Here is a 13,808-nt window from a genome sequence, read left to right on the forward strand (position 1 = left end):
CCCTCTCTCCACCTACCCCAGCACCTATCCAAACTCCTGAACTGAAAAATGGTGTGCATTTTCTAAAACACTTTAACCTGTTTTATTAATCTACTGCGTTGTTTTTTCTCGTGTCTATATTGATGTTATCATTTCGGTAAGGTTAGGTTAAAGATAATAATGCACAAACCTTGGAGTCGTTTCCTGTTTTTTTAATTACCGGCTATGCTTATTTCAGCTGAACTCATATCTAGAACTTTTGACTTGTTTTTGAACATTGACTTCTGTGTTTTAGATCGTTGACTTCTTTTTTCCAACAATGGATTGTAAAAAGAGCTTAATTTGTAGTGTATATGGTAATTAAGAACTGATGGTAATTTTCAAGGTGAAAAGGTCATTTTGAGATTTTTTGATTCGATATATGTCCCTCCAACCTATCTGATATTGCTCCATCTTCCCAATTAGCCCCCCTTCCACCTCCACACACACACCGACCCCCCCCCCCCCCCACACACACACACACCTCTAACCCCCACTACCCCATCTTTCTCACTATAATTTATTTTTCGCGAAATGTTTTTTGCTTTTTATTTTTTTACACGCCGCAATCAGCCTTTCAACTGCTATTATTTAAGCGCTTTTTTTTAATTTGCGTTACTTTTTGATCAGTTTTTGTTTTACGTAAGTCATAATTTTCACGCTTGACTTCTGACTTACTTCACTCACTATTTCAACTGAATGGATTTTAAATTCTTTCGAGCATTGAATTACCCAATGTAGGTCAAGTGAAAATAGCAAAATCAAAAATAAGCATATAAATCCCGGTCATTAAGTCATAGTGCATTAGGTTATCAATGTTCATTAGAGCGATTGCTAACTGGCATTAGTATTATGCTTAATAGTGTTCAGTTTAAAAGCTGAATTAAGTGTAATTCCATGAATCTAACCGAATATGCAGAATTTGCGCGCCAAAAAATTGACAAATCGAAAATTTCTGTCAATTTCTATATCTTTTTTCAATCCAAATTTGGCGTCAAGCGGGTCAACGGTTGCAATTTTTCGGCATTTTAACGGCTATGTCATATTTCTGTAATAGGCATTAGTTGCTCCAGCTCATAGCAGCTGTTTCCTTATTTTGACATCTTTAATTCAAAAAGTTCAGTTGTAACAGGTTTTTGTTGTTTTTCACTTACCCGATCTAGGGATGATTATTAGAGCTATTATAAGTAAGTTTTACGACACTAGCTCTGTTTGCGTTTATATAAATTGTTCGATTTTGCGCATTCAAGGCAATGGTTATTTTTGACTGTCTAATTTTGACGGTGCTGTAAAAACTTTAATTGTCAGGTCATTACTTAATTTAATTCCGTTGACAGTATTTCGGGACTTGTCCTGATGTTTTTTGCTTCGTCCAATTTTTTTTTCGATTTACCTTAGTTCACAGCGTTTTCAACATTTTGCATGAAATCTTTGAATTCTCTCGTTTCATTCTTTGCTCATTCTGCTCAAAGAACTTTTGAGCAGCAGTTGCTAGGGAAAGCAATCTAAAGTGAACAGAATCAGGATAGCAGAATCAAAATAGAAACAAGATAAACCCATGAAGCCCAATTTTAGATGCCAGTTGCTTGAACTTGGTTCTTAAGTCTTAGTAAACATCTCTAATGCGTTTTGGCATTACTAGCTCTGCATCCTCTCAAAGAGAAACAGGAGTGTGCATAATTACAAAATGCAATCAAAATATTTCGCACTTCAGAATTGTTTTGGTACAACAATCAATTTTTATCCTTGTTTTTGTTCCTTTAATCCCAATCGGTGTTATGGGAATCAATGGCGGCTATTTTCCTACACTCTGCCGTGTGTTGTTTTATTTCGATAAAACAAGTCCTAGTGCCTTTCTAGTTATGTGTTTCAATTAGAAGTTAATGGTTTTTTGAAAATTTTTCTTGAAATGTGACTAGCTTTTTGGTTTTCGGTTATTTTTGTTAGTATCTTGGTAATTAGTGTCATCTCGTTCCAAATGGTTTCACTGACTTGAAGACAATGCGTTTTCAAGATTATTTTGAAATTCTGATTTTGCGTTTACATGGTTTACTTGGTCTGTTCGCATGGTTGTATTTTTGACGAGGGTTCTTTTTGGTTTTCTAATGATGGACATTCTTAGTGTTAAAGATTTATATTTATAGTTTTGTATTTTTAGTAGCCGCCGTCAGCCTTCAACGGCTATTTTTTAGGGCCTCAACTTTTTACCATTCAAAGAATTTGAAATGTATTGGGGCGCTGTCTTTTTGGAGTAGTGATTTTGGTCACGCCGAAACAAGTGGAGCGAAAAAGCGAGTGGTTTTACGGCGTAAAATTGATTCACTCTAGTTTTAATGTAGAGTGAGAAAACCGTGTTTGAACAAAAATTTGCTTTCTTGCTAGTGGTTTTTTGTTCAGATGCGGCATTTTGACATTGATTTTCAGTTTTTTTTTTGAATTTTTTGATCTAGTTTTTTGGAAATGGTTTTCCCCAATTCAGTCATAGTCCGTTCGAGGTCTAGTTTTTGTTTAGTTAATGAAAATTCTTATGTCTAATGAAAAGTGTACGCCAGGACTTGTCCTGCTATATTTTTTACTATACAAGAATTGGATTGTATTGGTGCTCTGTCTTTTTTATTTTTGTAAGATGTTTTTGCACCTTTTTTTCATGACTTTGAGCCTTCAAAACGGGATAAAAAGGTCAAGCTCAGCGGGCATCAAGTTCCATTAGAGGGCCTTAGCCGCGTTTAGTAGTCCTTCAAGTGCTTGGAGTGGTTGAAGCTACTGGGAAGTGCGTAATTCAAGGTTAAAAGGTTTTTGAGCCCAAAATGTTGCAATTTTTCGCATGTCATATTTCGGATTTTTTGTTGGACCAGTCTGAATTTGAGGTTTGTAAAAGCTGATAAAGGTCTTTTGCAAGACGTAATCATTTCTTATGGCCATTTTAAGAGTTATATGTTTTGCTACTCCAAACAAAAACCCCCAAATTTATACTAATTTTCATAATTTTTTTCAAACTTTTTGAAATTTTTTTTGAATTTGTTTGCTCTACGTGTCAGGGAACATCATCTAGGGTTTGATTACAGATTACTGCACACTTGGTAATGGAATGGTTTTCAACTTTTTAACTACGAAATCTACCAATTGTTTTAATAAAAATTGCATTTTTTCAAATTTTCTGACATTTATTGTCATTACTCGAGTTTTCTTGCCCCAGGTGGCAAGAAACCTCATCTAGGATTTGTTAATAGTTTTCTGAGATTTTTTATTGCCCATGAAATGGTTTTCAACTTTTTAATATCAATTTTTATCCACATTTTTTAATAAAACTTGGAATTTTTTGAAAATTTTTGTAGTTTGTTAGGTTTCTCTAAAATGAACGGCCAAGGAATCTTCCCTAGGTTTTGATAACAGGTTACTGCATAGTTTTTAGTGGCAATGGAGAAAGTGTTTCAAGATTTTAATATTAAAACTTTTAACTATTTTCAAGTTACAATTTTCTCAGTTTCCGAAATTTTAGTGTTTTTCGTCAGTAACCAGGGAAACTCCTATAGGTTTTGCTAGTATGTTTTTGCATAGTTTTTATTGGCGAGAACAGTTTTTTTAATTGCAATTGTAAGCAATTTTTTAAATAAAGCTTGCAATTTAAAATTTTTGTCAAACTTTTTGAGTGTCATTTTCTGAAATTAACAATCTTTAACTGGTCAACGAAACTTTTAAATGTTGTAGACAAGTTACCTGACAGAACTCCAGAGACCACAATTTGACTTCTCAATTTTTTGAGGCATATGTCTTATTTAGTGGCTAATTAATCTCTTTCAAGGCTATTGCCTTCAAATATTTTAGCAATGAATATTTTATTTTGTTTGTTTGATTCTTTTAGTTTCTAAACTTTTCAGATTTTGTCGTTTTGACTGGGATTTTTCAATTGATCTTCTGGTCAGGTATATAATATCTGTTTTTCATTCAATTCCTTGGATTGTATTTCAGGACTTGTCCTGCTATATTTTTACAATTCAAAGAATTTGAATTGTATTGGGGCGCTGTCTTTTTTTTAAGATCTGTTCACACATTTTCATGATTTTTGAAGTCAAATCGGAGTAGTGATTTTGGTCACGCCGAAACAGGAAACGGAGCGAAAAAGCGAGTGGTTTTGCGGCGTGAATTTTTTTCGCTCTAATTTTAAAGTAGAGTGAGAAAACGGTGTTTGAACAAAAATTCGGTTTCTCGGTAGTGGTTTTTTGTTCACATGCGGCAATTTCACTCTGATTTTTACTGTTTTTTCGATTTTTTGGATCGGATTTTTTTCTAAATGGTTTTCCCAATCCATTCACAGCTCATTCTAGGCCTAGTTAATAGCCGCCCTCATCTTCTCAGCCGGCTATTATAGCGCTCCTATTTTTTTTTTTTTTACTTCGTCGAATAAAAAAATGTTTCGCTTTACCTCATTTTGCCGCCTTTTCAACATTATGCGTGAAATCTTTTTGACTTCTCTAGGCTAGTTTTTCTCTTCTCTCATTCTGCTAAAAGTGATTTTGAACATCAGTTGCTCAGCGAAGCAATTCAAAATGAACAGAGTTAGTTTAAAAATGGATGTCAGAAATAGAAACGGGATAAACCCATAAAGCCCAATTTTAGATGCCCGCTATTTGAACGTCGTTCCTATAAGTCTTATTTACTATCTCTAATGCTAATTGTTATTGATAGGAGCCCCTGTAGCCTCTCTCTAAGAAACAGAAGTATGTTCAACTACGAAATGCCATCAAAATAAATCGGACTTAAAAAAATGTTTTTGTACAAAAATCTTTTTTTTTCAATATCGTCTGTTATTTCAATCCCAATCATGCTTATTGGAATCAACGGCGGCTATTTTCCGGCAATCTGCCGGGTATGTTTTTTTGTTTGAATTAAATTTTCATTTCTCGCTAGTGGTTTTTTTGTTCACATTTGACATTGATTATCGTTTTTTTCCTATTTTTTTGATCTGATTTTTTTTTAAAATGGTTTTCTCAATTCACTCATAGTCCATTCTAGGTCTAGTTTTTCTGTTTAGTCAATGAAAATTCTTTGAATTGTACGTCAGGACTTGTCCTGCTATGTTTTTTTAATTCGCTCTAACCTTTTGATCACGTTTTTAGTTTGTTTTACATAAGTTACGATGTTCACGATTGACTTCCGACTTACTTCACTCACTGTTCACTTGAATGGATTTTAAATTCTTTCACGCATTCAATTACGCAATGTGGTGAATACTGAATTAAGTCTAGTTTTTGAATCTAACTGAAATTGCGTAATTCGCACACCAAATAAAAATGACACTTTGTAAAATTCTGTCAATTTCTATCTTATTTTCTATTTCTGTTTCAATCACAGTGTGCGTCAAGCGGATCAACGGCGGCTAGTTATTGGCTATTTGCCGGTTATTGCTCACTTTCCATCTCAGTTTCTTGTTTCTCTGATGCACTGGAATATATTAAAAATTGCAAATGCTATGCGCAGTCTTGATTGTTATGGTTAACAATATATTATTTCTGGAAGATTACATAACATTCGGCTAACTTTTAGTTCAGCTTACCTTGCGTTCACCAAAAAATTATTTTTCTGCTATTTTCTCAACTATTTCGGTAATCGGACGGCTAAGTCCTGCTTTATCAAATACCAAATGTCTTTGTATGGATCGTGATTGGTTGTTCTGCTTCTCTAACAAGTTTAAATTGTTGAATTGACTTCAGTTGGGTGATAGTGTTTCTTTTTCAGGACAATTGCAGCGTGTGATGGAGACTGAGGTTAAGAGCTTCCAATCGGTTCTTGCAGAGCTTAGTTGCGATGCAAAGCTGTGCTACGTGATCGTAAGCAAAAGAATCATGCAGCGTTTCTTCAGTAAAGTGCGAGGAGGAGAACTGCAGAATCCTCAGCCGGGTAAGTCAAGGTTGGCTTCATTCATAGCAAATGCTAGGAAAGGTGCGAGGATAATTAAGATACCCGGGGTACGTTCTAATCTGCTAATTACAGTGAAGATGGTAGAGATAGTGTTCTCAATATAGTTGTCTTCGTTTAATCGTCGGGAAGCGATAGTAGAAGCTACCTTTGATCTCGTGAGTTTTTTGCGACCCGAAGAGAAGTATTGGCTTTAAAAAAGAACTCTGTATTGATCCTGGTTATGTGTGAAGAACAACACAAGCAAATAGTGTGAAAAATAAGCTGAGCGTAGCCATATTGCAGTGCTCTTGGTTTTTTTTACGACTCGAAGAGGAGTATTGGTTTTCTCTCGGTTTTTTTACAGGAAGTAAATTTGTTCACCTAAAAGCGAAAATTTTGACCTAAAAGCGAAAGTGAGAAAAGCTGTCTTGGTGAACAGATTTTCGCTAAGCGAGAGAAGCTTTTGATCATGTGCTGCGTTTAGTTAATGACTTTTTGACTTTGAAAAGTAGTTTTTGACTGAATTGCACATATAGATGACCGTTTATAGCCGTTTTTTCGCCTAAGTGGCCCAATTTTTTTGCTTTTAATTTGGTTTCTTGTAGAAATAAATTTTATTCCATACTATATTGAAATGTCAACCTCGGAAATTGATCCCACGTGTTTTGCAGAGTCTGAAAATGCGTTTCAAGTTGAAAATTGGCACATAATTCTTGATTTTTTAGTTAATTTTGGCTTTTTTATATTAATTTCTTCATTTTTGGATCTTTTAACCGTCTTTTTGTCAAAATTCATTTAATATGGCAACTTCTCTTTGATAATTCCTATACTCAACGCCTCTTTCTACCTCGATGTAATTTTGTTTCATAAAATTGTACATATGTTATTCCGATTTGGTAGTTTTTTTCCGATTTTTGTCAGTTTTTCGTATGTATTTTGGTTGTAATTGCTAGAAATAGTTTTTTTGTGCAACATGAGGGACTTTAATTTGTTTCAATAAAAATTCACTCATTTTTGACTGTGATAATTCCTATACTCAACGCCTCTTTCTACCTCGATGTAATTAATTGCTCTTGAACGCAGTTCATAGCAGTTATTGTAAACATGTATGTCTTTTTTTATGCAAATTTTACGCTTGACAATTTCGCGCTTTTCTTCTAGAACATTCTTTGACTTCTCAAGTGACTTTTTCACGCTTTCGTTCATCATTTTTTAGTGATCTCTAGAGCTCTGAAGTTGCTAATTTAAAATCGGTTGAGGCGTAGCAGAATTAACTGACTTGTAGCGCAGTGGTTAGTGACGGTGGCCATGGATCAAGAGGTCAGTGGTTCGAATCACGGTGCGGTCAAAGTTTTTTGCACCCATAAAGAAAAATTGATCTAGGCTAGAGCCCTTGGTGAATTAAATTGCCTCGCCTGTCGTTCAAGAGCAATTCTTCCGACATTTGTCGGTTTATGTTTTTGTTTCATAAAATTGTACATATGCTATTCCGATTTGGTCGTTTTTTCCCGATTTTCGTCAGTTTTTTGTTTGTATTTTGGTTGTAATTGCTAGAAATAGTTTTTTGTGCAACATGAGGGACTTTAATTTCGTTTCAATAAAAATTCAATCATTTTTGACTTTGATAATTCCTATACTCAAGCCTCTTTCTACCTCGATGTAATTTTATTTCATAAAATTGTACATATGTTATTCCGATTTGGTAGTTTTTTTCAGATTTTTGTCAGTTTTTCGTTTGTATTTTGGTTGTAATTGCTAGAAATAGTTTTTCTGTGCAACATGAGGGACTTTAATTTCGTTTCAATAAAAATTCAATCATTTTTGACTTTGATAATGCCTATACTCAAGCCTCTTTCTACCTCGATGTAATTTTGTTTCATAAAATTGTACATATGTTATTCCGATTTGGTAGTTTTTTTTCCGATTTTTGTCAGTTTTTTGTTTGTATTTTGGTTGTAATTGCTAGAAATAGTTTTTTTGTGCAACATGAGGGACTTTAATTTCGTTTCAATAAAAATTCACTCATTTTTGACTGTGATAATTCCCATACTCAACGCCTCTTTCACCTCGATGTGATTAATTGCTCTTGAACGCAGTTCATAGCAGTTATTGCAAACGTGTATGTCTTTTTTATGCAAATCTTACGCTTGACAATTTTGCGCTTTTCTTGAACATTCTTTGACTTCTCAAGTGACTTTTTCACGCTTTCGTTCATCATTTTTGAGTGATCTCTAGAGCTCCGAAGTTGCTAATTTAAAATCGGTTGAGGCGTAGCAGAATTAACTGACTTGTAGCGCAGTGGTTAGTGACGGTGGCCATGGATCAAGAGGTCAGTGGTTCGAATCACGGTGCGGTCAAAGTTTTTTGCACCCATAAAGAAAAATTGATCTAGGCTAGAGCCCTTGGTGAATTAAATTGCCTCGCCTGTCGTTCAAGAGCAATTCTTCCGACATTTGTCGGTTTATGTTTTTGTTTCATAAAATTGTACATATGCTATTCCGATTTGGTAGTTTTTTCCCGATTTTCGTCAGTTTTTTTGTTTGTATTTTGGTTGTAATTGCTAGAAATAGTTTTTTGTGCAACATGAGGGACTTTAATTTCGTTTCAATAAAAATTCAATCATTTTTGACTTTGATAATTCCTATACTCAAGCCTCTTTCTACCTCGATGTAATTTTATTTCATAAAATTGTACATATGTTATTCCGATTTGGTAGTTTTTTTCAGATTTTTGTCAGTTTTTCGTTTGTATTTTGGTTGTAATTGCTAGAAATAGTTTTTTTTGTGCAACATGAGGGAATTTAATTTCGTTTCAATAAAAATTCAATCATTTTTGGGCGTTAAGTTCTAAAAAAACAGTTGAAACTTTCATAAATGCAGTCTTAATTTAAAAGTTCTTTGACCATTTCTTTTGCAAAACGTTTCAATGTTTCGTATTTATGAATTCTGCTTTTTCCTATTTTTTCTTCTCTTCAGGAGGATAGATCCTTGTATCGGATGACTAGTTATCTTTTTTTTGTTTTGAATGCTGAACAATGAAATGTATTCGTTTTTCTTGAATTTTTTAAATTGATTTTTAAATTTCAAAATCAGGAATGTCTTTGTCGGTGTTCCTTACATTGTGCCCATATTAACATTCTAGTTAGTATCATTCTAGATTTGTCCTGGCACCTATTTTCGGTATATTGATTTTTCAGTTGTAAAAAATGAATGATTTCAGCTTTTTTCAGATTTTCGTCATTTCTTTGATTTGCAATGGATTTCATTCAACATATGGCAGTACTGAGAGTTTGATAGCAAGTTTTTTCCAAAATTTCTACTTATGACTAATTACTACAGTTTTCTCCCGGCCTCGGTATTAATTAAAACGATTTTTTGCCCATGAATATTCTGCTGCTTATGTCTTTTCTATGATCAATTTTATTTTTGATTTAGTATGAAATCATGTTGTCTAGCTTAGGTACAGAAAACAAGTATGTATTATTTTTTGTCGTAAGCGCAGTGATTAGAAGTGTAATTATAGGTGTTTTCTGATTCTTAAATTTGAGCTTTCCATTTTGAAAAGATTCAACTTTGTTTCTAAGATTATTATCTGCCATTTGCTTTCGCGATCTTTTTCAGATTAGAATCATGAATTATTTGATGGCTATTGATAACCGTGTCAGCTTTTTCAGACTATCAGGTTAAAGTTTCACCAATTTTTAGAGCAGACCTGGGGAGGTAGTGAGTTAATGGTTTAATACAAAAGGTAGTGGCTTCCGTTGCCATTACAGTTTTGTTAGTGGAGTTCTGAGGCTTCGAGTCGCTTCCGGAATTCTTCCCGCTATGTTTTTTGTTGTCGTCTGACGCTCTTTTCGTTTTACATTTGTTCACTCAGCAATGCTGAAAAAGTCAAATTTTCTGAATGACTTATTCCTCTCACTAACGGCATTTGCGCGCGTGACGTCATTTCTCACTCGCTTTAGCAAAAGTTTTTAGGTTATTTGCGTGATTAGATTTTGATCACGCACTTTAAAACTGTTTAATATTTATTTGTTTAAGGTCAAGGAACTCCTATGTGCAGTAAAGTTCCCAAATAAGAGGCGTCTGTGGAATGAATTTTAACAAGCTTTTAATTTATCGCTGAATGTTTTTTAGCCGAGTGTTTTGAGCTGCGTCGATTTTTCAATTTAGATCTGTATCTGTTTCTATCTCTATTATATGGCACGCAGGTCTATTCTTTCGGAGCTATTCCGACAATCTGCCGGCTATGTTATGCAAATTTTTCGCTTGACCATTTTGCGCTTTCCTTCGAGAACATTCTTTGACGTCTCAATCGACTTTTTCACGCTTTTGTTCTTCATTTTTGAGTCTCTATTGCTCTCGCTTCAAAGAAGAACAGAAAACAATGTAATGAGAAAGCAAAGTTTTTTTTTCAGTTTTAATCTGTTGATTGATCCTGATACTTCATATGACTTTAGATTTCAGTATACTGAAGTTGTGAAAAAAGGTAAACAGATTGCCGCTACATTTTGCTGTAAATAAATAACCTAAATGAGGATAACTTTTGGAATAATCGAAATTCATTAAATTTTTTGAGCAATTTGATTATATGCATTGTAAATCTTCCGCGTTGATGTCTTAAGATAGCGGAAATGCTTCTGTAAGGGACATTCGAAAACATGAAAGGTAAGACAAGACTTGTGGTATGAGTAGAAACAAATTGTTTTCAACCTTTCTCCAAACGCATAATGATTTTGATGTTTGCGCTGCTCAAATAGTTTTTGTAGTAGTCGAATTTAATGGGATTTTACCGGAGGCCTTAATGTTTTCTCTTCAAGTAACAAAAACAGTTAGAGAGTTTTTTTGGTAGAGAACGTTTTCTCTAAATTGCTGCAACAACAATTTGGCCTTAATTAAATCCTCCAGTTGAAGGGATAAAGGGTGCAATGAAAATGTGTGTAGTCGAAATTGTTATTTATGAATAAATTTTGTCAAGAAGAACCGGATTAAATGGTCCTTTGAGAAAAGGAAGATTTTTGTTGCCATTATTGCAACCGTTCTAAATTACGCTTGGTAGACTTTTCCAGAATCATTAAAATACAATATTCATCTGCGTGAGGTCATTTCTACAAATTATTTCAGTTTTTCAGTACAGAAAATTAAAAAAAAACTAATTTCATGCTCATTCTTTGATTTGTCATATGAATATTGAACAGAAACGTTTAATTGTTTGAGTAAGAGCAGCCGTCGGCCTCTCAACGGCTATTATTTAGGCGCTCTTTTTTAATTGCTCTTGAACGAAGTTCGCACCAATTTTTGTAAACGTGTTGGTCTTTTTATTCAAAATTTGTGCTTGACCGTTTTCGCGCTTTTCTTCTAGAACATTCTTTGACTTCTCAAGTGACTTTTCACGCTTTTGTTCTTCGTTTTTGAGTGATCTCTATGGCTCTCACTCCGAAGTAAAGCTTGATAAAACCGATTGCAGCATAGCAACCAGAAAAGCCTGATAGCCGATTGGGCAGTTCTTCTGGTTAGGGATCGGTAGGTCCATGGTTCGAATCCCGTCATGGTTTGCACCCATAAAGAAAAATTTATCTTGGCTACAGCCGCTGAATTAATTTGCCTCTTCTGTCGTTCTGGAGCAGTTCTTCCGACTTTAGTCGGTTTGTTTTTAAATTCTCTTTACCGATTGATTACGTTTTTCCTTTTATATAAGTCACGATTTCCACGTTTGGTTCTTGATATACCTCCTGACTTCAATTGAAAGGGTTTTCAATTCTTTCATGCATTGAATTACGCAATGCAGTGAATACAGTTCAATGCAGTTCAATGTCAAAAGAGCAAAATCAAAAGAAACGGGAATAAATCTCGGTCATTAAGTCATAGTGCATTAGGTTATCAAAGTTCTTTGGAGCTATTGGTAGCTGATATTAATATTCAGTTTGATAGCTTTAGGTTTAAAAGCTGAATTAAGTATAGTTCTAGAATTCAACTGAAATTGCACACCAAATTAGAACTTTTCTGTTTCAATCCCGATGTGCATCAACGGCGGCTATTTTCCGGCAATCTGGCGGCTATGCTTCAAGTTTTGGAAAGCTACAAATTGTCCGAAAAACGACAAAAGGATCAAAAATAGTTTTTAAATAGTTCTTACCAAAAGAGACAAAACTTGACAACTTAAATTTCTTGATTGCGTGATATTCAGTAATATTTTTTTCAGAAAATGTTCAACTGGATCCTGTCGAACTGTTGGGGTAGCTATTTCATCAATGGGGTATATTTTCAATGAAATGATATGAGTGAAAAATTCGTAAACTGATTGCTTTTCTTTTATTTCGCAAGTTACTGTCTGTTTTGCTGAACATCAATTTTCCCGAGGAGGTGTATTCAATTGCAGTAAATTTTACATCAAAACTGATTATCAAAAGAGCTTTCCCTCTCATAGCTAAAAATTTTCAAACTTGAGACGTATGTTGGTACATTCTGTGCTGCGAACAGTCTCGCACGAGCACCTCAATCTCAGAGACATTCAGTAAGTCAATACGCTCAATTTTCAGCAATTGGAAAACAATCAGTTAGAGCTCTTTTGGTAAATAATTGATTCAAACACAGCAAAACCAGGCAACCGTCTGAATTTTGCCACTTATCGCGTGGAGAGAAATGAATAGATCAATGCAATTGAACAGCTCGTCAGACTTGATTATTTTTAATCTTCATTTTAGGAACTGTGGTGTTCGACACGCTCACAAAAGAAAACCGCTTCGATTTCTTCTTAGCGCCTACTTCTTCTAGACAGGGAACTGTCACACCAACGCACTACAATGTGCTCTACGATGACTCGCCTTTCCGTCAGGACAACGGAAAACTAATGGACCTAGCATTCTCCATGTCCCATATGTATTTCAACTGGACTGGAGCTATTCGTGTCCCGGCCGTGTGTCAGTATGCGCACAAACTAGCCGCAATGTGTGGAGATAACTTATCTTATGCGGCTCCATCGCCAGTGCTTGCAGACACTTTATTCTATCTGTAAAAAATGCAATGAGCCTACAATGAACTTCCCAGCTATCCATGTGCAGTAAAACTGCAAATCATAAACTTTGAGTTGCTACAAACTGGTTAATTTATTGTTCTTGTGTTATAAATTTATACTGACCATATTATTAGGCGTTATTGTCTTGATTGTATCAAAATTCATTGTGTTACTGTCGATTCTTTCTGCAGTTTCTGGCTTTAAAAGCATACGGAAAAAGCATACGAAAAAGTCTGAATAGTTTAGCGTATCTATTGTGCGCGGCTCGCTGTTATACGTTTTAGAAAAAGAACCTGAATTGAGATGTTTTGGGAAAATAACCTGAATTGAACTCAGCATCTTAAGTTTCACGATAAAACACCAGGAAATTAACACTTTTGAAAATAATGTGGCTGCAAATTTTGCATGCAGAGTTGCAAAAACAAATCAATTTTCTTAAGAAATAGAGTGGCAGTTATCGTGCTCTTATCTTATGCTCTTCAGTCGTAGTGCATTTTTGAGTCTTGATGGTCCAGCTACATAAAGAATGAAATTAACTATTGGAGTCAGTGAATTTGAAGATGCTGCATGACCTTTAAACTTTTGAGCAGTTCTCATTTCACCTCACCCTTTTCCGCGAATTTCAGTATTTCGTTCAAAAAAATTGCACCGTTTGGCTGAACTATCGGTCGTATGCTTTAAAACCATAACAGCTTGTGTTACGATTTGAATGTGTGGTAAACGCTGAAGGGTAGTTGTAAAAGGATTTGTCTCCATGGTAGTCCGCAGTCATGGTCATTACTATTATGCCTTGACTATTGATGTAGATTCACTACAAAGTCACTATTAATCTTGTCTTGCCTGAATTGTCTTGCCATTAACTGTAGGCTGTCTGAAGT

At 34.7% G+C, this 13,808-nt stretch overlaps 1 protein-coding gene across 2 annotated transcripts in view; it reads left to right on the forward strand.

Moving 5' to 3' along the window:
* Positions 1 to 13,109, forward strand: part of LOC142358591 (piwi-like protein 1) — a 72,930-nt gene extending 59,821 nt beyond the window's left edge. For both annotated transcript variants that reach the window (XM_075410018.1, XM_075410017.1), the window contains exons 9-10: positions 5,755 to 5,916; positions 12,620 to 13,109. In XM_075410018.1, coding sequence (XP_075266133.1) covers positions 5,755 to 5,916; positions 12,620 to 12,930 — 473 coding nt within the window. In that variant the 3' untranslated portion in view covers positions 12,931 to 13,109. The remainder of the gene's footprint in view (positions 1 to 5,754; positions 5,917 to 12,619) is intronic.
* The last annotated feature ends 699 nt before the right edge of the window (positions 13,110 to 13,808 follow it).

The sequence above is a fragment of the Convolutriloba macropyga genome, chromosome 2 (assembly GCF_964194025.1).
Source record: "Convolutriloba macropyga chromosome 2, txConMacr16.3, whole genome shotgun sequence".
NCBI lineage: Eukaryota > Metazoa > Xenacoelomorpha > Acoela > Convolutidae > Convolutriloba > Convolutriloba macropyga.